This window comes from Otolemur garnettii, unplaced genomic scaffold (genome assembly GCF_000181295.1).
Source record: "Otolemur garnettii isolate 467f Iridium unplaced genomic scaffold, OtoGar3 scaffold00093, whole genome shotgun sequence".
NCBI lineage: Eukaryota > Metazoa > Chordata > Mammalia > Primates > Galagidae > Otolemur > Otolemur garnettii.
This window is the reverse complement of record NW_003852488.1, coordinates 642,483-665,716: the sequence shown is the minus strand read 5'-3', so window position 1 is coordinate 665,716 and position 23,234 is coordinate 642,483. Positions and strand designations below refer to the sequence as shown.

At 35.9% G+C, this 23,234-nt stretch overlaps 1 protein-coding gene across 4 annotated transcripts in view; it reads right to left on the bottom strand.

Moving 5' to 3' along the window:
• The window catches only part of KIAA1109 (KIAA1109 ortholog), a 245,993-nt gene that overhangs the window by 197,114 nt on the left and 25,645 nt on the right, over nucleotides 1-23,234 (bottom strand). For all 4 annotated transcript variants that reach the window (XM_023516561.1, XM_023516563.1, XM_023516564.1 and 1 more), the window contains exons 3-9: nucleotides 17,944-18,073; nucleotides 16,450-16,566; nucleotides 15,601-15,679; nucleotides 14,074-14,138; nucleotides 6,388-6,574; nucleotides 1,070-1,151; nucleotides 241-434 (exon numbers count right to left, since the gene is read on the bottom strand). In XM_023516561.1, the coding sequence (XP_023372329.1) occupies nucleotides 241-434; nucleotides 1,070-1,151; nucleotides 6,388-6,574; nucleotides 14,074-14,138; nucleotides 15,601-15,679; nucleotides 16,450-16,566; nucleotides 17,944-18,040 (821 nt within the window). In that variant the 5' untranslated portion in view covers nucleotides 18,041-18,073. The remainder of the gene's footprint in view (nucleotides 1-240; nucleotides 435-1,069; nucleotides 1,152-6,387; nucleotides 6,575-14,073; nucleotides 14,139-15,600; nucleotides 15,680-16,449; nucleotides 16,567-17,943; nucleotides 18,074-23,234) is intronic.

The following is a 23,234-nucleotide window of genomic DNA, read 5'->3' as shown; positions in this document are numbered from 1 at the left end:
AAAAAAAAAAAAATAGAAAAATTACAGCTACACTCATATAGAAAAATAGTTTATCACTGGGTAGCACAACTATTTATTTATACTGTAAAGCAGGACTACATACACTGTTACCTGCTTTATTAGATAAGAGACATAAACCTAATGATTGCCCAGCTTGTAGTAAAGAAATTGGAAGGACGATAAACACCTGGAATTCACATTAACTATAAAGAATTTATTATTTTCACAAAAGTTTCTTACTCATCATTTTGAAGACCAACATATCTTGGACTAGGAACAAGCATGACTCGAACGTTTTCAAGCTTTCCTTTCACAATATGCATGAATTGGTCAAGATGACTTGAAGGTGGTTTAGTAGTGTAAGTTAAGAAAGCATCATCAAAGTTGATACACAGTGTCTGAGGCTGGTAATGATTCCCAAAAGCTAAACGTCCCTAAAAAGACAGATAAAATAGTTATTATATCATGTTATTCCAGTTGCATTTTTTTCCTTCACCAACCCAATAACAAATATTTTCAAGCAACAACAAGTAAATAAATGTTACTTAAATTATTCTGCTAGCAAATTTAGACCAGAATTTAAAGAAATTTAAACTACTTTCAGGAATTTTAAAAATTTTGAATAAAAAGTCTTTAAGAGTTCGGTGCCACCTTTGCTGGGTGGTTAGGGCATTGGCCACATGCACCAGGGCTGGTGGGTTTGAACCCAGCCCATGCCTACTAAATAACAATGACAACAACAACAAAAATAGCTGGGCATTGTGGCGGGCACCTATAGTCCCAGCTACGTGGGAGGCTGAGGCAAGAGAATCTCTTAAGCCTAAGAGTTTGAAGTTGCTGTGAGCTGTGACACTACAGCACTCTATTGAGGGCAACAGAGTGAGATTCTGTCTCAAAAAATAAATAAATAAATAAAAATAAAAAGCCTTTAAGGTCTAATAAATCTGCCCTAACATAGTATTGGATGTTAAAATAATTCTTTTCTTACATGAAAATTATATTTACAAATATTAAAAGTTCTTCATTAGTAAGCCACCAAACCCTCCAAATTGTAAAATAATTTACTTACCGTGCTCACATTGACCTTTATGACTGGAATAAGTGATCTCCATGAAGATGTGGGGTCTTGAGATTCTGTTTTTACTTTAACTCTGACAAGAAAGAATAAAACTGACATGAATAAAAAAATTAACTTAAACACCTAGGGACAGAGTTTACTTCCTCATAATATAGCATATTAATACCAGCTATAGGTATTATCCAGTGACTAATCCAGTAAATAAAACAATGATCATTTGAGAGAATACTAATATTCAGTACCATACCTTCCCCATAAATGAAGAATTATGAGAGAGAATTTCACGTCTTTTGCAATGCACTCTACCCTATCAATTTTTAGATGGACAAGCTATAATAACAAAACTTTGGTTTTAGAATGACAAGCTTTAATAATAAAACCATAAAAGTATAATACACTGTCATTACATCTACCAGTATGCCCACTACTCCCATCCATACTAGTCTATGAAGTACCTCAGGACAGAACAGTTGTCATTGACTTAGTATCCCCCAGTACCTCAGCTTAGTGCCTGGCACATAAGAAGTATCCATTAAATATTTACTTGACAAATAAATGTCTTCATCCTCTACTTAAAAAACAACTACTTTTTCTGGGTGAGAGGGAGGAGGTTGGAATTGACATAAAAGACTGAAATAATGACAAAGACATTTTGAATGGCATGGTAATTTGAATGTTAGCCATCAAACCTATATTTCTTAAATTCCAAATTTTATTCAAGAGGTCCTTTGTAAAACTGTGTAATGTTTTAAAATCAAAACAATTTTAATTTTAATGACTTATTCTAGTTTTTTTGTTTTTTGTTTTTTTACAGTTTTTGGCTGGGGCCGGGTTTGAACCCGCCACCTCCAGTATATGGGGCCAGCGCCCTACTCCTTGAGCCACAGGCACTGCCTGACTTATTCTAGTATTTTAACTACAGATTCTTCTTTCATTTATATGTTCTCTTTAATATAGCTAATAATTATTAAATTTTCAATTTCCCAGAAAAAGTACAAATCATTCTATTTAATAATGAATTTTTAATTTACATACGGCTTATTCATTTTCTAAGATTTACAATATATATAGATCGATCATTATACCCTTTCTCAACATTATTTAATTTTTCCTTGATAGTTCATTACTTCCACATAGTTCCCTACCAGCATCCTTTTCAACCTCTGCTTGCTTCCTTTGCCTCAAACCCTCCACCAATCAATATAATCAGGTCTACCCTTCACATTAACAAGCACACGCATGAAGAACAAACTACTTCCTAGATATACTAACCAGGGGTGCCCAACCTGCGGCCCCATGCTGATTATGTGACTGTTTTTTGCTTATCTATGGTGTCTAATATGCCTGTACTTTTTTTTTTTTGCTAATAATTTTTTGTTAGTGTTTTTGTATTTAATGTGTGGCCTTAGACAAATCTTATTCTTCCAGTGTGCAGCAGAGGAAAAAAAGGTTGCTTGTATATTTAATATGTGGCCCCATGTGGGTTAGAGTTTAGTGTAGGCTGACATTCCTGAGTATCTGCTGGCAACAGTCAGGATTTCTTTACCTCCTGTACTGAACACAGTACCCATGGGACACAGCCAGGGGGTCAGGAATATTCAGCAGCTTAGATATACATCTGAGTCACATTCTGGAAAAGGCTCACAGGTTGAAATTCCTTAAGGGTTAAGATACAGATTAGCAACATAGAATAGGGAAGCTAAAATTTAATCTTCCTCCCCATTGTAACTATTTCTTTGTTACTATAATCTTATGATAATCTCTTTTCTTTCCATTGCTTCAATTCAATGACATTGCAAAACATCTTTGTTTCAATCTGTAATTAACTTTGTATGTTCTGTATGTCTTGAACTTATGGGCTTTTCTTGGTTCAATAAAAGACCCTTGAGGTTTTTGTTCATGGCAGCACTTCCTTGCTACCACTTGGTATGTGAAATATGAATTTCAAGTCTCCAAGCCTCATCAGTTGCTTGCTTCTCCAAGCCTCATGGGTTACTTCCTTGAAAATAATGGAGTGTAAGAGTTTACTTTTTCCCTTTCATTCCTAGGAATGGAACGACAACAGCCTTAAACAACGCTTATTCTTCCAGTGTGTAGCAAAGAAAAAAAAAAAGGTTTGACACCTCTGTTAGAATAAACATTTCAATTTCATTTTCCTGAAAATCATGAGGCTAAGGGAAGTGAGAAAGGGAATTTAATCTATGATCCACCATTTCCTCAGCACTGACTCATTCCTAAGTCATTTTATTTAAGCATTCTTCCCCTACCACTCTACAAAAATTACTCTCCAAGATTCGCCTAAGTCAAATCTAATTACCTTATTTGTTTTTCTCTGCATTCTACAGTAAAGGACATTACTTTATCACTACCTTTTCAAAACTTTTTTTGTTTTTGTGAAGTCATTCTTTTATCTTTCTATCTGCCCATTCTCTCTCGCACTGTTGCACTGTCAACCATATATGTAGTATATGAACAGAGATATACCATACCATATCATTATTTTTAGGGCAAACAGAACATAATTTTCCTTCTTGTTTTCTTCAAAGTTTTTCATAATTAATTCACTTTTTATCCAATATATTTAAAGAGTACAACACAATGTTTTGATATACATAATAAAATGATTACTACAGGCAAGCAAATTAACCTATCACCTTCCATTGTTAATTATTTTTTGGTTTTGGTGGTAAGCATACCTGAAATCTATTGTTTTAGCAAACTTGCAGTATTAAATGCAATACAATAGTCCTCCCTTGTCTTCAGTCTCACTTTTCATAGTTTCAATTAACCCACCATCAGGGGGAGGGGATTGGGTGCTCTCACTGTATGGGCACCTGGCAGTGGAGTTGGCACACCTTTTGTGTGTGGACAGAACCACAAGATGAACTCAATCAAACAAAATCAAAGATTTTGACCCGGTTGCTTAAACCCCCACATTAACCTGAAATAAATTTACTGAAGAAAAAAATCAATTACCCACAATCAACTGCAGTCCAAAAATATTAAATAAAAAATCTGAGAATAAACAATTCAAGTGTTTCAAACTGCACAATATTCTGAGTATCCTGAAGAAATCTCACACCACTCTACTCCATACCATCTAGGAGATGAATCATCCACTTGTCCACCATATCCAGGCATGGTACAGCACCACTCATTAGTCACTTTTTTTTTTTTTTTTGAGACAGAGCCTCAAGCTATCCCTCTGGGTAGAGTGCCCGTGGCATCACAGCTCACAGCAACCTCCAATTGCTGGGCTCAAGCGAGTCTCTTGTCTCAGCCTCCCAAGTAGCTGGGACCACAGGCGCCCACCACAACACCCGGCTATTTTTTGGTTGCAGCCATCATTGTTGTTTTGGCCAGCCCAGGCTGGATTCAAACCAGCCACCTTAGGTGTATGTGGCTAGTGCCTTAGCCACTTGAGGCACAGGAACCAAGCCATTAGTCACTTTAGCAACCATCTCGGTTATGAGATTGACTGTCAGGATATCATTCTATTTTATTATTTCTTATTGTTAATCTCTTACTACACCTAATTTATAAACTTAATTTCTTCATAGTATGTCTGCATAGGAAAAAACATAGCATATATGGGGTCTAGTAATAGCTTTCATTTCAGGCATCCCCTGGGGTCTTGGAACATATTCCCTGCAAATAAGGGGGGACTACTATGTAATTAGTCCTTGTGCTGTACTTTAGATCTTTAGACTCCCTATAACTGCAGGTTTTTATCTTTGACTTACATCTTCCCATAATGCATCATTTTTAGGTATGAAATAGTCATCAAGGTTAGAATAATTATTTAAACTTTGGTAAATACTTGGTGAATGTTATCTAACCATTAAAAATATAGTTATAACACTGCTAAACATGTCTAAACTCTATGAGTAAAATGCGCAGATCCAGTATTACTAAAATTTCATGAAAACATTACAAAAAAGATAAATACCAATTCCATATCTAAAATTTTGATCACTTTTTTCCTGAGAGCTTCACATCTTTAACTGACAGCAGAATATTTTCATTTGGGTATCTTTTATTCACTCTAAATTCACTCCAATCTCTAAAACTCTTTACTTTCAGAAAGGTTTCCCTCTAGCCTTACTGTAATCTATTTTGTTTATCTTTTCTCCACTCAACTGCTATAGATAATTTCTATCAGTAAGCTCATCTTCTTCATGGTATCTCTTACGTTTTCCTTTCCATTCCTTTCTCAACTCCCTGGGCCACCAGCACTATATCTCAACAAATTGTCTTAAGCTCTTTCTCATTTATTCTACACCAGGAGTCAGCAAACATTTTCTGTGAAGGAACAGACAGTACATATTTTAGGCTTTGTTGGCCATATGGTCTCTATCTCAACTATTCAACTTTGCCACAATAGTACAAAAATAGCCACAGACAATATATAAATAAATGGGTGAGGCTATGTCTCAATAAAACTTTTATTTACCAAACAGGCAGTGGATTAGATTTAGCCTGCAAGTCAAAGTTTGCTAACCCTGTATAGAATATTTTTGAAAGTGAGGAAGACATTTATATACAAATAAAGATTATAAAGACATACTGCCACATAAAAAGCAAATATGGGCCATATACAATGTTTAGAAACATGTAAAACAAAATGTTATATTTGTTCATGCACTTCAAATATGTATATATATGTGTGCATATTTATGTACATGCATTCAAAAGGATAAAAACAAGATTGATAATAATTACTAATATAGAGGGAAATAGGACTAAAAACTGGGAGGGTAGAATAGGACATTTTTTAGAACACATATTCTGTATTATTTGAATTATCAAAAGAATTACATACTTTATTTAGAATACAATATCTGGTAGGGAGCAATGGCTCATACCTGTAATCCTACCACTCTGGGAGGCCAAGGCTGGTGGAATGCTCCAGCTTAGGCATTAAGACCAGCCTGTACAAGAGTGAGACCCCTGTCTCTACTAAAAATAGAAAAAATTATCCAGGCATCACAGCCTATAGTCCCAGCTACTCAGGAGACTGAGACAAGATGATCGCTTGAGCCCCAAAAGTTTGAAGTTAATCTCAGCTATGATGGCGCCACAGCACTCTTCCCAAGGTGACAGAGTGAACTCTCTCTCAACAAAAACCACAAAAAACAATATTTTTATATAGACTTTTTATAAAGAATATAATGATTTCTATAACTAAAATTTTTAATTAATTTACAAATAAAGATCAGGCTGCATTCAGGTGAATAGTTTCAATGATAATCTAAGAAAGGCAATGTTTAAATGCTACAGATTAGTAAAATTCAAATATGACATAAAACCTTTCAATTTTAGACTGGGTTCTTGTTCTTCCATTTTCCCGTGTTTTATCATCCTCTTTCTTGGGTGGAATTATTGTTGGCTCCAAACCAAACAATTCTTGAAGGCGTCCATAAAGATCCGAACGATTATACACATGAAATTCAAAGTCATTGACTGTGATGTATAACCTGGTTTCCGCCTTTGGATCTAAAGACACCAATTATAAACAAAATTTTTAGTCAACTTTTTAAAAACTTTAGTCAAAGTCTTTAGTTGAAACTTTCCCCACAGTTTTATAATTCAAATGATTTATTTTAAAAGAATTCTATGATAAAGATAAGTATAGTAAAAAAATACAAAACACTGTCAAAAGAAAGAAAAAAGCTGAAGTCACTGTTATGTTTTTAGCATAATAAAAACAAACTGAATTTCTAGATTCCAGTTATATACTGACAAAATTTAAAGATTTTAATGCTAAGAAGAGTAAAGTGCCATGTACAAAATAAAAGTAAAACTTTATTATAATCACAATTTTATTTATAAAATATACATATTAAAATATTTAAGTATGGGGCGGCGGCTGTGGCTCAAAAGAGTAGGGCGCCGGCCTCATATGCTGGAGGTGGTGGGTTCAAACCCAGCCCTGGCCAAAAACTGCAAAAAAAAAAAAATTTAAGTATGATGTATTTAAATATCACACTAGCATTTGTACTTCTGCACCATAGAAACTAGAACTTTCCATAAACACTAATATTTGTTTAAAATAACATACTACCTCAAAGTATTTATGAGCTATAGACTTCAAACAATCTTCTCAAATAAAAAACATAATTATTACATTATGTATAAATATCAACAGTAATTAATGACATCATCTATAAGTGATGGATGAAGCACTTGTTTCTACTGAGAAAATAACCTAAAAACATGCATCACATGTTAATCAGAGTCTCAGAAGAAAAGTACCAGAGCAAATGCTTTCTTTTGTTACCAAATGAAATCATACATGTGTTTTCTAAGACCTTTCTTTTTAACCTTCATACATTTTTATCTCTATTAAACAAATTCAATAAAAAACTAAAAATTAGATATGACCAGTTAGAAGAGTTTAATTTTTAAAAACAAATGAAGAAAATTATTATTAACTTTCATTTTATAACAAGCTAAATAAGATGGTATCTCATTGTGGTTTTAATATGCATTTTCTCTGATGGTTAGTGGTAATGAGCATTTGTTCATGTTTGTTGGTCATCTTCTGAAAGATGTTCATATCCTTTTTAATTGGATTGTTTGCTTTTTCCTTGTCCATTGTTTGATTTTTTATAGATTTCAGATATTAGTCCTTTTGTCAGATACATAGTTTGCAAATATCTTGCGCCATTCTGTAGGTTTTCTATTTATTCTGTTGATTATTTCTTTTGCTGTACAGGAGTCTTGTAGTTTAATTAAGTTTAATCTGCTTATTTTTCTTTTTGTTACCTTTGCTTTTAGGGTCTTACTTATAAATTTTTTTAAAAACCTAACTAAAATAAATTCCTCTTTGTCCCCAAATTTTCCATTGGCTTCCCAATTCTCTCAGAATAACACCAATAAATAAATTGGTGTCTAACAATAAATATTTGTTAATTCATTAAATGAAAATGGTAAATAGGTTTTTAAACTTTAAGATTGAACAAAATAACTAGACCACTCTTTTCCTTCCAAAAATCACTTTAGGAAACTACTGAACAAACAGAAAATCTATGAGCATTTAAAATCACTTTTGGTCTTTTAAGTGACCTATGAAGTCCTACAGGATCTGCACTCCTACCGCTTTACCCTCTGTTTTCTACTCCCCTGCAAGTAAATGGCCTGTTGGTGTCGGTGATGAAAACAGGAACAAAACAACCATAAGATATTGCCCCCCACATATTCACAATAGCTCATTTCCTTACTTCCTTGATGTTTCTAACTATCCTCTAACCCAGTGGTTCTCAACCTTACTAATGCTGTGACCTTTTAATACAGTTTCTCATGTTGTGGTGACCCCCAACCATAAAATTATTATCGCTGCTTTTTTTATCATTAATATAGTTTTTAGCATTTTATTCATGGAGGACAAATGGCTTGGCAGGAACTGGAAGAATCCAGAGGAGCTGGCCAGTGTGTGTGTGTGTGTGTGTGTGTGTGTGTGTTGGGGGGGGTGAGGGTTGAGGGGGCATTTGGGCAGCAAGGAACAACTAAACCAGGGTGGAACTGGATGGGCATGTAGGGGCGGTGCAACAGAAAGCTCGGCCAGGCCCGGTCCCAGAGAACTGCCTCATATCCCTGACCAGGGTCCAGGAGAAGCTCCAAGTGGAATTCAGAGGGGCTGGGCTATAATGGCAGGAGAGTGGGAGAGACGAGAGGAGGCTAACCATGTGGCAGGGTCTTGAAGGCTAAAGTGAGGGATAAGCTTCTGACTCAGGATGCTGGGGAGCCACAGCAGGATTCCCTATTTGGTCCCCAGAAGCCATCGTGGATCCCACAGAGGCTGAGCCCATCGAGCCAGACTCCAGTCTCTCCCTGTTAGGAGGGTCTGCCATCAGCCTCCTTTTGGCTGGAATTCTGGAAGCCATGGCCTTGACTGGGGGTGTGGGCTTCATCATCATCCACAGCCAAAGGTACCTCCTGCTCTCTCCTCACCTCTGTCCACAGGTTATGCCCACTGAGTCCCCACAAGGCACAGAGCTATCTCTACATGGAGACAGAGACGAAACCAGCAGCCCCATCAGAGAGGGCTTCTCTTCGTGTCATCTCTAATCGTCCAGCAGGGTAACCCAAGCTTGCTCACAAAAATAATTTTATGCTTGGGGGTCACCACAACATGAGGAACTGTATTAAAGGGTCATGGCATTAGGAAGTTTGAGAACCACTGCTCTAACCTTTCCTGACCTCCCTTTGTAAAACAGTACCCTACCTATAAACAGTCTCCATTCCACTGACGCCACCTTTATTTTTAGGTATCTATTTGCTTATTAACTGAATCCTCTCAACTTAAACGAAGCTCTGTAAGGGAAAAAACTTGATTTTATTCACCACTGTATTCCTGGTGCCTAGAACAAGACTTTGTACAGAGAAGAGTCTATTTGTATAAGAGAGTAACAGGGTATCTTCCTATTAGTTGTATTCCTAAGTTAAACAATGTATTTACAATAGATCTTAGAATACTTGAAATCTCAACATATGGAAGCATAATAAATGCAAAGTAGAATATTTTTCTATTCCCAGAGAGATTTATACAAGTAGAAATTAATTATAATTCTTCAAAGTCATCAATCAAAATGTACTTCAAAACTCATTTAGATAATTTGTTTTCAGATTTACTTATGGAACAGCTTATTAATAATCCCAAAATACAAATGGCCTGATCAATAGAACTATGCTACATGGGCTGATAGGTGAGTTGCAGAAGCAAAAATGGGAAAAAATGAAGAACCTGGACTTGCCCCTAATTGGACCAGTAGTGATGAATCAACAAATGGTGACTATATAAAAATGAGAACAGGGTTACTCTCAAAGTCATCATAAAGTGCACAATAGAGTCTCTTCTTTTAATATAACAGATGTGCTAAGTCTATATTAATTTAGTAAGGACACAAAAGCATAAACATAAAGGTATTAAGCTCTGAATGTATTTTGACAACACTATAAACACTAAATACCTAATACTACAACACCACAACATTCCCTATCCTACTTCCTGGCCCTTTTTGTTTTTGTTTTTTTTTTTTTGCATTATCATTTATTGTCACTTCTCCCATCAGAATGTAAACTCCATTAGAGAAGAGTTTTTCCTATTATATTCACTAGTATACCTTTGGTGCCTAAAACAGTGCCTAGTACATAACAGATGGTCAATAAATATTTGTTAATTCATTAAATGAAAATGGTAAATAGGTTTTTTAAACTTTAAGATTGAACAAAATAACTAGACCACTCTTTTCCTTCCAAAAATCACTTTAGGAAACTACTGAGCAAACAGAAAATCTATGAGCATTTAAAATCACTTTTGGTCTCATATGTTAAAAGAGAAGCATTATCTGAGTTCATATTCCATCTTTATTTGTTCTATTTATTTCACCTGCATTAATAATATCCCAGCCAGAGAGGTATACAATTAAACAGTAAATCAGATCCCCCAGCCTTGTTGATCTCCAAGCTTCCAGGGCTCTATTTCTTTCAGGGTCTCTGCCTAAGACTTTTCTATCAATATTCCCAGTCTTCTGCCACACCCAGGAGTATTCTATACGGCAATATTCTCTCTACCCCTCAATCCAGTATATACAAATAAATGCAAAGAGACAGAATACCTAAAAGCACACCCATAGAGACAGAAAGAGGGAAAAGCAAACATCTACAGAGGTATACATGCACACACAGAACAGGAAGCACACATGCACTCATGTACACAGACACAGAAACAGTCACAAAGGCAAACACACATGTATGCACATACGAACTAGCACACTCACAGCAGCACCTCCATGCATATATATAGACACAAAGAGCCTACATGCAAAGTACCAAACATGCAGACAGGGGCACCATCCCACCTCAACAGTGGTATATCCCCAACAGGGTGTACATCCCCTTACAGACAAACAAGTACCCCTCCAAAACACAGATATGCACGTCTTCCAAAGACATGTACCTCCCATATACAGACATGCACACATGTACAAACACACATACATAAACTTTCTTTGAAAAAAATAAATAAGTTGAAAACTGCTGCAATGCATTTTCCAGGAACTGGTCAACAGAAGTAAATGAACAATAGAAAAGATATAGGGATCCCTACGCCATTACTTACTAATGCCGTGACTTAAGACAAGTATTTTAACCACTCTGAGGCTCAGTTTTTTCAATTGTAAAATGAACATACCTCTACCTACCTGTAGTATTGCTACACAATAAATACTAGTTTCCTTCTCTTTGCAGGTCAAATTCTCACTAGTAATAAAAATTATGTATTGCCTTTCAAGTTATACTTCTTAGAGAATCTTCCATTTCAGAATGTGATATAATGTTTGGAATAAAAGAAACTCACCTCTATTGAACTCTTGCTATGTGCCAGGTACTATTCTAGGCAGGTTATTCACATAATTTCATTTAATCCTTAACAATACTTAATTACTCTAACCTTGAAATTAGAAATCTTTCCACTCCTCTATCTACCATGGTAGCATTCACATAATGGAATATAAAATATCCAACACATAAAAACCATAGCCAGGTGTGGTGGTGAGCACCTGCAATGCCAACTGCTCTAAAGGCGGAGGCAGGAGATCAACTAAATCCAGAAAATCAAGGCCAGCCTAGGCAAAATAGTGAGAACCACATCTTTAAAATTAAAATGTTTTTTTAAAATTATGGATATAAAAGAATAAAAAACATAAATGAATGCTGTCAACCTCCTCAAGTCTCCTAAGCAAATAGCTAATTGAAACTCCTTATTTTCCAAAGAGATATTAGGAAAAAGACACTTACTACATTTTACAATTGGGACACATGCAATTTGTAGTAAGAAAGGAAAGATGTAGCAAGTGCTGCCAAGGCCTAATAATACTTAAAACACTTAGTACACAGACAAAATAGTATCGATCTTTTGAAAACTGTACAGGGACTTCTGTTTCTTTAACACATGAGACTTTATCTTCTAAGAGATAAAGAATGAGAAAGAGATATGCTTTACCATCATGTTTTCACTTCTTAGTCTAAGAATTTCTTCTGGTTAAGCAGAAATACCTATTCAGATCCAAAAACAACACTACAATATATCATCACATGTTAATAGGCAATCTGGTTCTGTCATTTAATTATTTTCCCAAAGAATGTCTTAAAGCTATCCTAAAAACAATATAAAAATTTCTGATACATAGAAATTTCTGATTGGCCTTTACCAACAACCATCTATAAGAACTAATTTCATAACCGAAGGAATATTTACAAAAATTCTATGACAGGCTCTTGTACCTCAGTGGGTATGGCGTTGGCCACATACACCGAAGCTGGCAGGTTCAAATCTGGCCTGGGCCAGCTAAAGCAACAATGACAACTGCAACAAAAAAATAGCCAGGCACTGTGGCAGTCAACTGTAGTCCCAGCTACTTGGGAGGCTGAGGCAAGAGAATCAATAGCTTAAGCCCAAAGAGTTTAAGGTTGCTGTGAGCTATGATGCCATAGCACTCTACCAAGGGCAACATACTCTGACTGGTTTAAAAAAAAAAAAAAAAAAAAAAATTCTAGGACAAACAAACAAATAAGCTATGCTCTGGTTTCCCCCACTTTCCCCCCACCCCCACCTCAAAGGACTATACTAGCAACTGGCAAATCTGAATGTGTCCCTGGTTAAAATTATCACAATTAAGCTCTCTGGCATAGAATTTGGGTACTTGAATACCCCTCTTTTCTCCTAACAGAGAAATTCTAAAACTTCCTAACAAAAATCTTGGCCCTTGGTTCATCATTTGCAAAATGAGGAATTTTAAAAGAATTAGTTATTTCCAAACAGATGAGGGGTTTTGAGAAAATCAACTGTTTCCAAACTCTGTCCCTTAGAATGCTGGGTAAACAGTATGGGGTACGGAGTGTTAGCTCAAATGGGCCTCCTCTACTTCACAATCTCACCATCCCCTATAGCTTAGTCTCTTTTCATGAACATCTGAACACTGAAAATAATTTAAAACAAAAATCTCCAATATAAATATACAAAAAGGGATATTTTTCTTTTAAATCATAAACCAGCTATATAAACAATAGAATTTTTGTTTCAGCTCCAATGTAATCTTGTTAACAACAGTTTATGTGTTAAAAAAACTAAGAAAAAAAGAGCAAATCATCTAATAAATAAACTCAAAATTAATAGAAGCTTGACATATAGGGGAAAATATGTCCCTAAAGTAAATCTCTATAAAGAAAAAACTAGATAGACTTCACAAATGAAATCAGAGTTAGAAATACTGGGCTTGCTCAAAGTTGAGTGAAGGTATCAAGTGCCAGGACTGAACTCAAAAGGACTCAATTCTCAGTTCTCTATTTGTAGTATATGCAAGTAAGATGTCTTTATTTAAATGCCAACTTCAAGGTTTACAGCCAAATAAAATATAAAAAAAGAGTCAGGAATAATTCCTCCACAAAATTTTAACATTGGATAATAGTGCAGGAATATAACTAAAATTTACAATTTATTCATATTTATGTAAAGGCAAAACCTAAAAAGATTTTCAATGCACTAACATATTTACTATCTAAAGAACAATTCTTTCCCTTGGTAATGCTTATAGTAACTATTTAGAAAAGAGGTCAAAAATACTGTTTCAACAACTAATATTCAAAAATCTAAAACTGGAAACTGTTAAAAACATACTACACAGAAGAGAAACTGCAAAAGGCCTATTTCAAACTCCCTCAGAGTATTTTACCATAATATAAAACTTAGCCTCTGCTAAGGGAAGAACTATGTGGGACAAGGGAATGATAGCAAAAAGAAAAAACACTAAATAATAGATGGGAGCCCACAAAGAAAAATGATTTTCAACTAAGCAGTGATAAAACCACAGTTTTATAAACTCCAGAGCTTTTAAACATATCTATTATAAAGTGTAAAACATTTAAATAGCCATTAAGTGAAAATTCTCATTATGTGATTGAACATCTTAAAACATGAAAAAATGAAAACTCACCATGTTGTTTCTGCTTTGGGTTATACATTTTCCACCATCGAAAAATGATAAATCCATCTTGAATTCTAAGCCAGGTAGATTATAAAAAGAGAACGTAAGTAACAATATACTTAACTCATTCCTTAGTTATTATATACATAAAATGATCAAAAGGACACTAATATACACAAACATATCTTTTTAAGAACTAAAAGCTACAAAGTATATTTCACAATCTTTAGTTGAAAAGTAAAAGAGACGTTGCATGGCTCTAAATCAGATGATTTTTAATTTATTTTTTAATTGACAAGTGAAAATTACATATAGTTATCTTATATAATATGTTGCCTTGAAATATTAGGTAACATGTACTGCTAGATGACATTTAACAGGAAAATGTAATGCTAACAGAGAATTTTTTTTCCCTTGCAAATAATATAAACATAAACATAAACATTTATTAAAACAAGCCAAATCCTGAAAGAAGATGTTAGCATAAAGAGAAATTTTAAAAGATATTCTGGCCAGGCACAGTGGCTCATGCATGTAATCCCAGCACTTTGGGAGGCCTACACAGAAGGATCACTGGAGGCCAGTTCAAGACAAGCTTGGGCAACAGGGTAAATTCCCATCTCTACCAAAAAAATTTTTTTAATTAGCCGAGTGTGGCAGTGGGCGCCTGTAGTCCTAGCTACTCAGGAAGCTCAGAAGGATCACCTGAGCCCAGGAGTTTTAGGTTACAGTGAACTACGATCCCAACACCACTCTGGCCTGGGTAACAGAGTGCGATCTGATCTAAAAAAGAAAAAAAAAAGCCCTTATTTCTATAAATGCTCTATTACTTCATATCCCAGAAAGACAGAGTTATAGGTCTCTTAATTTTGTTTACTTTTGATTTGAAAATAATTTTAGACTAGTATAGAAGTTATCTCCTACAGTTTGAAGTGAGGTTAAGTGTTGCCAAACCTTAACACCTCTCCATTAATTCAAAACTCAAATTCTAAGTCAAAATTATTAAGAAAATCACAAAAAATAGAGTAAGCTTTTCTTTCAAGGCTTACAGAAAAAGGAAAACTTGAAACATACCATTTCTTACTATATTCAGATGTGTTTTCCCTTCCTGGAGTAAAATTAGAGTTGCTAACAGATTCTATTCTATAACCTTATCTCCAATAAGGATCTAATTGATGAGAGCTATCAACATCCCCAGAACCTTGCTGTACGTAACAAATGACCCACCACAAATGCTGTGACAGAACTGGTCAGGTAATTCAATGGTTCAACTTTCCATCCAGTAATGAAATGAAATCATTCATTTCTATAAACTGCTAGTTGAAAAAACTTTTTACTAGTCTAATCCTTAGCTAAATTAATCTACTCATAAAAACATTTTTAAAAAATCAAATCACCAAGGTGATTTACTGAAAAAAATGCTTTTATCACTTTATTTGAAGAAGTCATATTAAATAAAATGTCATAATCAGTACATTTTTATGATATTTCAAAAGTGTGTTTAAGAGAGGTCCTTTTTATTTTTGTTGTTGTTACCTGACAGACATGTCTTCTGTAATGTAATAGATTTCACGAACCATGACTTTTCCAGAAAGAACAGAAAAAGAGAAAGAACCTGTTGTAGGAAAAAACAAAACAAACAAACCAACAGCAATTGTTTTAATAAACAGTAGAGCCCCTTAATGCTTAAAATAATCTTAGCATTCGATTTATTCAATAATTATCTCTTCCTGTTCCCTTCCTAACAGCCTTACTAATTTTTCATCATTCTTTTCCCAACAGAACAAAAAGTTTCTATAAGAAATAAGAATGGGTAAAGGACATAACCAATTGGATACTACTGTGGAGTCACAGAGTGTCATCTGAGAGAAATTCCAGTTAGATTATTTTAAGCTTCATGAAACAAAGGTATATATCTAAAGCTACTACCTGTTTGTGAAATACAAATTTATAATATATATCTTCTATAGTTTGAATGTTTGTCCCCTCTAAAACTCATGTCAAAACTAAATCTTCATGATAACAGTGTCAGAAGGGCAGGAAATTTAACTATGTATTTAAGAGATATAATCTTGGAGGTAATTAGAATTAAATGAGGTCATGAAGGTAAGGTATTAGTGGCTTTATAAAAGGAGACAGAAATCTAAGCAAGCATGCTAAGCCTCATTAGGCCCCAATCCTAAGCCAACTCAGGATTCTGCATAGTCCCCACCATGCAAGAAGGCACTGACCAGATGTGTCCCTCAACCTTGGACTTTCCAGTCTCCAGAATTATTAAGAAATGAATTCCTTTTCTTTATAAATTACATAGTCCCAGGTATTCAGTTAAAGCAAAAGAAAACAAACTAAGACAACATCTCAAGATTATGTGTAACTCAAACTTACCAATATGAATATAGCCATGCTTATATAATCTGTTAAGAACCAGTGTTAAAATAAGACCAACATTCCGAGAATTATAATAGGTTAGGTAAATAATCCATCCACAGGACAAAATGGTAGCTGTTGAGAGAAAATAATTTCAGAAATGATAAACTTATTGCTAAATGGTAATCTGTCCTCTTACAATTTAGTACTTCAAATTGTAAAACAAGAGGTTGATTACAATTTATCCAACTTTATTCCTTCTCTTCATTCATTTTCCAGAAAAGCATAAATTCCAGCCAGATCAATTACAACAACGTATCAAGGATGTCAGTTTTCCTTTTTTATGTTTCCTTTTTCACTGCTTAACAATATTTTAGTAAACAATGTAAAGATGTTTGTGGAGGAGAAAGCCCATATTTCTGAATATTGTGAAACATATCCACCTTTATTAGGCCAAAACTCATATACAAATTCATCCCCAGGCTATATGCTGAAAAAAGCTACACCACTTGGAAAAAAAAGAAAACTGATGATTTTTTAAATCAGAGAAAAGTCATTATTTGTTAAATCAGCAATCTCTGCTTTAAAAAGTAATAGAAGAAAAGTTGGAGTTTTAGTCCAAAAGCATATTAAATAGGTAACCTGATACTAGATATTTTGCTATAATTGATAATAACCTAATTCTGAATATTACTGAATATGCTAGAGTAAATTATATTCAATTTTCGATGAAAAGGTTATACTCATCTATAAAATCTCCCTCCAAAAAACCTAGTTCATAAATATACATGAAGCAAAACACAAGAAAACAGTTTTCACAATAATTTTTCCTTTACTTTTTCTGTATCCTAAAAGCAGAACTACTTATAAACTATGAAAAAGTAATGTGAAACAACTAAACGTGTGTAACTTTTTAGTAACATCGCATTAACTTAAGTCCTTTAAAAAAAAAATTATGTGATACAGATAAAATAGTCACTGAGAATCAAAATAAAATAAATTATTCAGGATAGCTTAGATTGATGGTAACAGCTTTGATAATAGCTAGTGCTTTGATTTGCCCATAAAAATTATTCCTAAAAAATTCTTTTGAACAGTTAGTTTGATAATAAGTCATTATGTTTTAAGTTTAGAGTCCTACCTCCTCCCTACATCAGGTAAGAAGGCAGCCTAAGAAAAAGTAAAGAGCATTCCCAAACAGTTTGCAGAACAAACATTCAAGAGACATACACAAAAATCTTTCCTAAAAATAAATAAGTGGTAGGGTAAGTGATCCAACCTCAATCAACTATTCTTTAAAATCTAGCAGTTGTTAATCTATACATGAAACACAATAAAGTGATGGTGATACTTGCCTGTAGTCCTAGCTATAGGGGAGGCTGAGGTAGAAGGACCACTTTAACTCAGGAATTTGAGACAGGTTTAGGCAATATAGCAAGACCCTAGCTCTTAAAAAAAAGAAAGAAAAAACCCACAACCACCATAAAATGGAAGAAGATATATTCTACTTACCAACAAGGAGCCAAACAACATTGGAATTGTGTTCTGTAAGAAAATCTTCTAATTGAGTGATACTAGGGACAATACTGTCATTTTTCCTTTGATCCATTACTAAAGTTTTTCCAGAACAGTTTCTAAAGACCTAAAAGAAGTCAAAGGTTAAATTCAGAATCAGAGATTTGTAAAATTGTAAGAGTAAATCATATAAGAGGGGGAAAAGGGGTAAATTAAATTTTAAAAAATGTTTACTTTCTGTTGTAAGAATGTAAAAGAACAAAAACTAACAAAAAAAAAAAAGTCCACAAAAATATAAAACAATGTATCATATCTATAATGTTCTGAGTTTACCACTACAGGTAGGACCCCAATGGCATTCACAGCAACATCAGAAACAAATAAATGGAACCTGATCAAGTTTAACAGTTTCTGCACAGGGGGAGGAGGTGAGACAGCCAACTGGAGCCAGCTTTTAACAGAAGCTCCTATCCAGAGGGAGAGATAATGGTCAGAATGAAACCAGTAAAGCTGAAGGTCGGGAGCTGAGCTGAGAGAGAAGATTGATAAGTGCACATCAGCCCTGCTGAGGCAAGCTACAACTCCAAGGAGCAAATTTCAGGTACAAAACCCATCCCAAAGAGGACAAGAGTCTGTCATCTCCCCCAAGAGAGTGGCTCACTGTATGCTCTCTTACAAGCAAGCAGTGAACAAAAGACCTCTTGTTTCACCCCATGGAAGAGAGCTGCTGCAGGCCGGGACTCTTTCTACAGAGAGATCCAACGGTGAGTCTGGGCATTTTCTTGCCCGGCATAAAAGTTGAACAAATATTTTCCCTGCCATTCTGAACTTCTAGTCCACCCTTCCCTCCTGGTCTGGCAGTCTGAGAGCCTACCCCCTGCAGAGCCTAGAGTATCTGGCAGTTTTTCCAGAGTAATGCCCTAGGCTGGGCATTGCATGGGCCACAGCACAGCTATGCTGAAACTGTGACTTGAGTAGAAGTGGAGAGACGCAGGGGGAGGGGGACTAGCCCAGTGCCCCAAAAGTGTGTAGCAGCAAAGGGGACAGTGGCAGCAGTGCAGGCAGAGACACAGGGACCTGCGCAGAGGAACCTGCAATGCAGTTGCAGCAATAATGGGAAGCTCTCTATGGGGTCAAATTTTGGAGAAACACCTTCCCAATTCTGTGGACCACTGATGGGAGCCAGAGGATGAATATGGCTAGGGCAGAGATACGGTCTCTGAGGGAGAAAAACACACTCTGTGTTGGTAACCCCCAGGTTGGAGCAGACTCAGGAGGAACACTCCTGTTTCCAATGAGTACCAGAGGGAATCAAGCTTGGGCTCCCCCTGCCTGCTGGTGGCAGAGTATGATGGCCTGGCCGAGGAGGCACTGACTTCCCTTCAACTCTGGCAGATGCAAATCCCTGGCACATTTGCTCATTGGAGGGAACTGGGCCACAGCCCCACAAGCTTACCACTGACTGGGCGTGGCTGAGGTACAAGGTGGGGAAGGAGGTGTCAATCTCCCTGGACTACCTCCTTTGCGGGACAGGCCTTTCTGACTCCACTGAGCACTGGAGCAAGTCACACTTGAGCTGCCAGTGAACCCCTGCTGTCTGGTTGCTGGAGACCTTTTGAACTCTCCCACTTGAACAGCAATTGTGCAGTCTGGGACAACAGGTTTGGAACTCTTGACCTGGGCCAGCCACCTGGGGAACCTTCAAGGTTGAGCCCTGGTTGTGATGTAGTGGAAGGGACTGATTCTCCTCTTCCAGTTGTTGTGTGTGTATGGGTGTGGGGGGGTGTCTTAGTTGCTTGTATCTCTCCCCAGCTGAGATTTCAGCCCAAAGCTGCTGATTCACTAGGATTGGATAGAAGTTAGCTGAACACAAGACACAGCCACCTAGCCCCATCATATCAATCAGGACTGCAGAGTCTTAGGCTATAGGACTGAAAGGCACCTTTGTAAAGCTGTAAGGGAAAAGCCACAATCGCCAGTCCCAGCTCTGTGGTAAAGGGCTGGTTAATTACAACTCCTGGAGACTTCAATCCAGCTTCTCAAGCCAAACTGTGAAAATAATCATGGGGCAGAACCAGTGGAAAAATTCTGGCAACATGAATAATTGGAGTAGATCAACTCCACCAAGGAATGACAAAGATGATACAACAGAAGATGCCATTCATAAACAAATGGCTGAAATGTCAGAAATAGAATTCAGAATATGGATGGCAAATAAGATTAATAGAATGGAAGTAAAGTTGGAATTAGAAATTCAAGGAGTAGTTCAAAAGTTGTCTCAAGAAATCAATGAATTCAAAGACAAAATCTCCAAGGATTTAGACATAATGAGAAAAGAAATTGCAGACCTCAAAGAAATGAGATTTTTGAGGAGCTTCAGTAATACAGTAGAATCCCTCAGTAATAGAGTGGAGCAGGTAGAAAAAAGGATCTCTCAAGATGAAGACAAAGCTTCGTATGCTCCCAAACACTCAAAGAGGCAGAGAAGTGGAGAGCAAAAACAGATAACTCCCTCCGAGAGTTGTGGGACCACTCCAAAAGAGCAAACATTTATGTTATAGGAATTCATGAAGGAGAAGATGATGGTCCTAAAAGGCACTGATGCTTTACTCCATGACATAATGGAGAAGAATTTCGCAAGCATAACAAGAGATACTGAAATTCAGATAGCAGACAGTTTCAGAACTCCAGCATGACTCAATCCAAATAAAGCATCTCCTAGATACACTGTAATTAACTTTGCCAAAGTTAATATGAAGAAGAAAATTCTGCAAGCAGCCAGACATAAGAAAAGTATAACCTACAAGGGGAGAATATTAGAATGACTGCAGATCTTTCTGCTGAAACTTTTCAAGCCAGAAGAGGATGGTCACTAACCTTTAATCTCCTAAAACAAAACAACTTTCAGCCGAGAATCCTGTACCCAGCTAAACTGAGTTTAATTTGTGATGGAGAAATCAAATACTTTACTGACTTACACATGTTGAAGAAATTTGCCATAACTAAACCAGCTTTCCAGGATATTCTCAGACTCATCTTCCATAATTGTCTCCTTAATGGTCTACCACAGAGTAAATTCACCCAAAAAGCCTTAAACAATACCGAACATCAGGCATCCTCAAACTACGGCCCGTGGGCCACATGTGGCCCACCTGGGACATTTATCCGGCCCACTGGGTGTTTTTGCTGCCACATCCTGTCCTGCTTAGCAGCTAACTTGTCCCAGGGCCCATGGTCCCGCCCTCCAACGGTCTGAGGGAAAGTGAACTGCCTCCTATTTAAAAAGCTGGAGGACCCCTGCCTAACATCCATAACGGTGAAAGGATTAAAAATATCCACTGGATACTTGAAAAATGTGACAACCAAAACACCACCATGCTTATCAATACTCTCAATTAATGTGAATGGCTTAAATTGTCCTCTAAGGAGGCACAGGTTGGCTGACTGAATACAGAAACTCAGGACAGATATCTGTTGTATACAAGAACCTCATCTTACCTTAAAAGATAAAAATAGACTCAGGGTGAAGGGATGGACATCTATAATTCAGGCAAATGGAAATCAGAAAAAAGCAGGGGTTGCAATTTTATTTGCAACCCCAATAGGCTTTAAACCAACATAGGTTAAGAAAAGATAAGGATGGTCACTTCGTATTTGTCAAGGGAAACATTCAATACAGACAGATTTCAATTATTAACATTTATGCACCCTACTAAAATGTTGCTCAATTTATAAGGAAACTCTAACAGACGTGAACAATTTGATATCTTCCTGCACTGTAATAGTTGGATATTTTGACACCCCTTTGACAGTTTTGGATAGATCCTCCAAGAAAAAACTAAACAAAGAAGTATTGGACTTCAATTTGAGCCTACAACAAATAGACTTAAAAGACATCTACAGAACATTTCATCCAGCCCGTGAAACTATCCTCCAAAATTGATCACATCTGAGCTCACAACTCTAATCTCAGCAAATTTAAAAGAACAGAAATTATTCCTTGTATTTTCTCGGACCATCATGGAATAAAAGTTGAACTCAACAACAACAGGAATCTTCACACTCAAACAAAGTCAGGGAAACTAAATAACCTTATACTGAATGATAACTGGGTCACAGATGAGAATAAGAAGGAAATTACTAAATTTTTGGAACAAAATGACAATGAAAACATGAATTATCAAACTTGTGGGATGCTGCAAAAGCAGTCCTAAGAGGGAAATTTATAGTGTTGCAAGCGTTCCTCAATAGAATGAAAAGAGAGGAATGGGTTATCTCAAGCAACTGGAAAAGGAAGAACATTCTAACCCAAAACCCAGCAGAAGAAAAGAAATAACCAAAATCAGAGCAGAATTAAGTGAAATTGACAGGAAAAGAAACATTCAGATCAACAAATCAGAATGTTCATTTTTTGAAAAGATTAACAAAACTGATGAACCTTTGGCTAATCTAACCAGAAACAGAAAGATAAAATTCCTGATATCATCAATCAGAAATCATAAAGGAGAAATAACAATAGACACCTCAGAAATTTAAAAAATCCTTAATGATTTAAAACTCTATTCTCAGAAATATGAAAATCTGGAGGAAATAGACCAATACCTGGAATCATGCCACCTTCCCAGACTCAGCTAGAAGGAATTGGAAATGTTGAATATCAAGTCCTGAAATAGCATCAAATATACAAAATCTTCCAAAAATGAAAAGTCCAGGACCACATGACTTCACATCAGTATTCTACCAAACCTTTAAGGAGGAACTAGTACCTACCTTACATAATCTTTCCAAAGCATAGAAAAAGAAGGAATACTTCCCAACACATTCCACAAAGCAAATATCATCCTGATCCCCAAACCAGGAAAAGACTAAACAAAGAAAAAAAATTATAGACCACTATCATTAATGAATATTGATGCAAAAATATTCAATAAGATCCTAGCAAAAAGAATTCAACAGCACACTAAAAGAATTATATACCATGAAAAAGGTGGTTTTATCCCAGGGTCACAAGGTTGGTTCAGCATATGTAAATCTATAAATATAATATATCACATAAACAAAATAAAAAACAAAGACCATATGATTCTCTCAATTGATGCAGAAAAAGCTTTTGATAATATCCAACATCCTTTCTTGATCAGAACACTTAAGAAAATAGGCTTCGATGGGTTATTTCTTAAACTGATAGAGGCCATCTATAGCAAACCCACAGCCAATATCATACTGAATGGAAGAAAATTGAAAACATTTCCAGGGGGGAGTGGTCAAGATGGCCGACAGGCACCAGT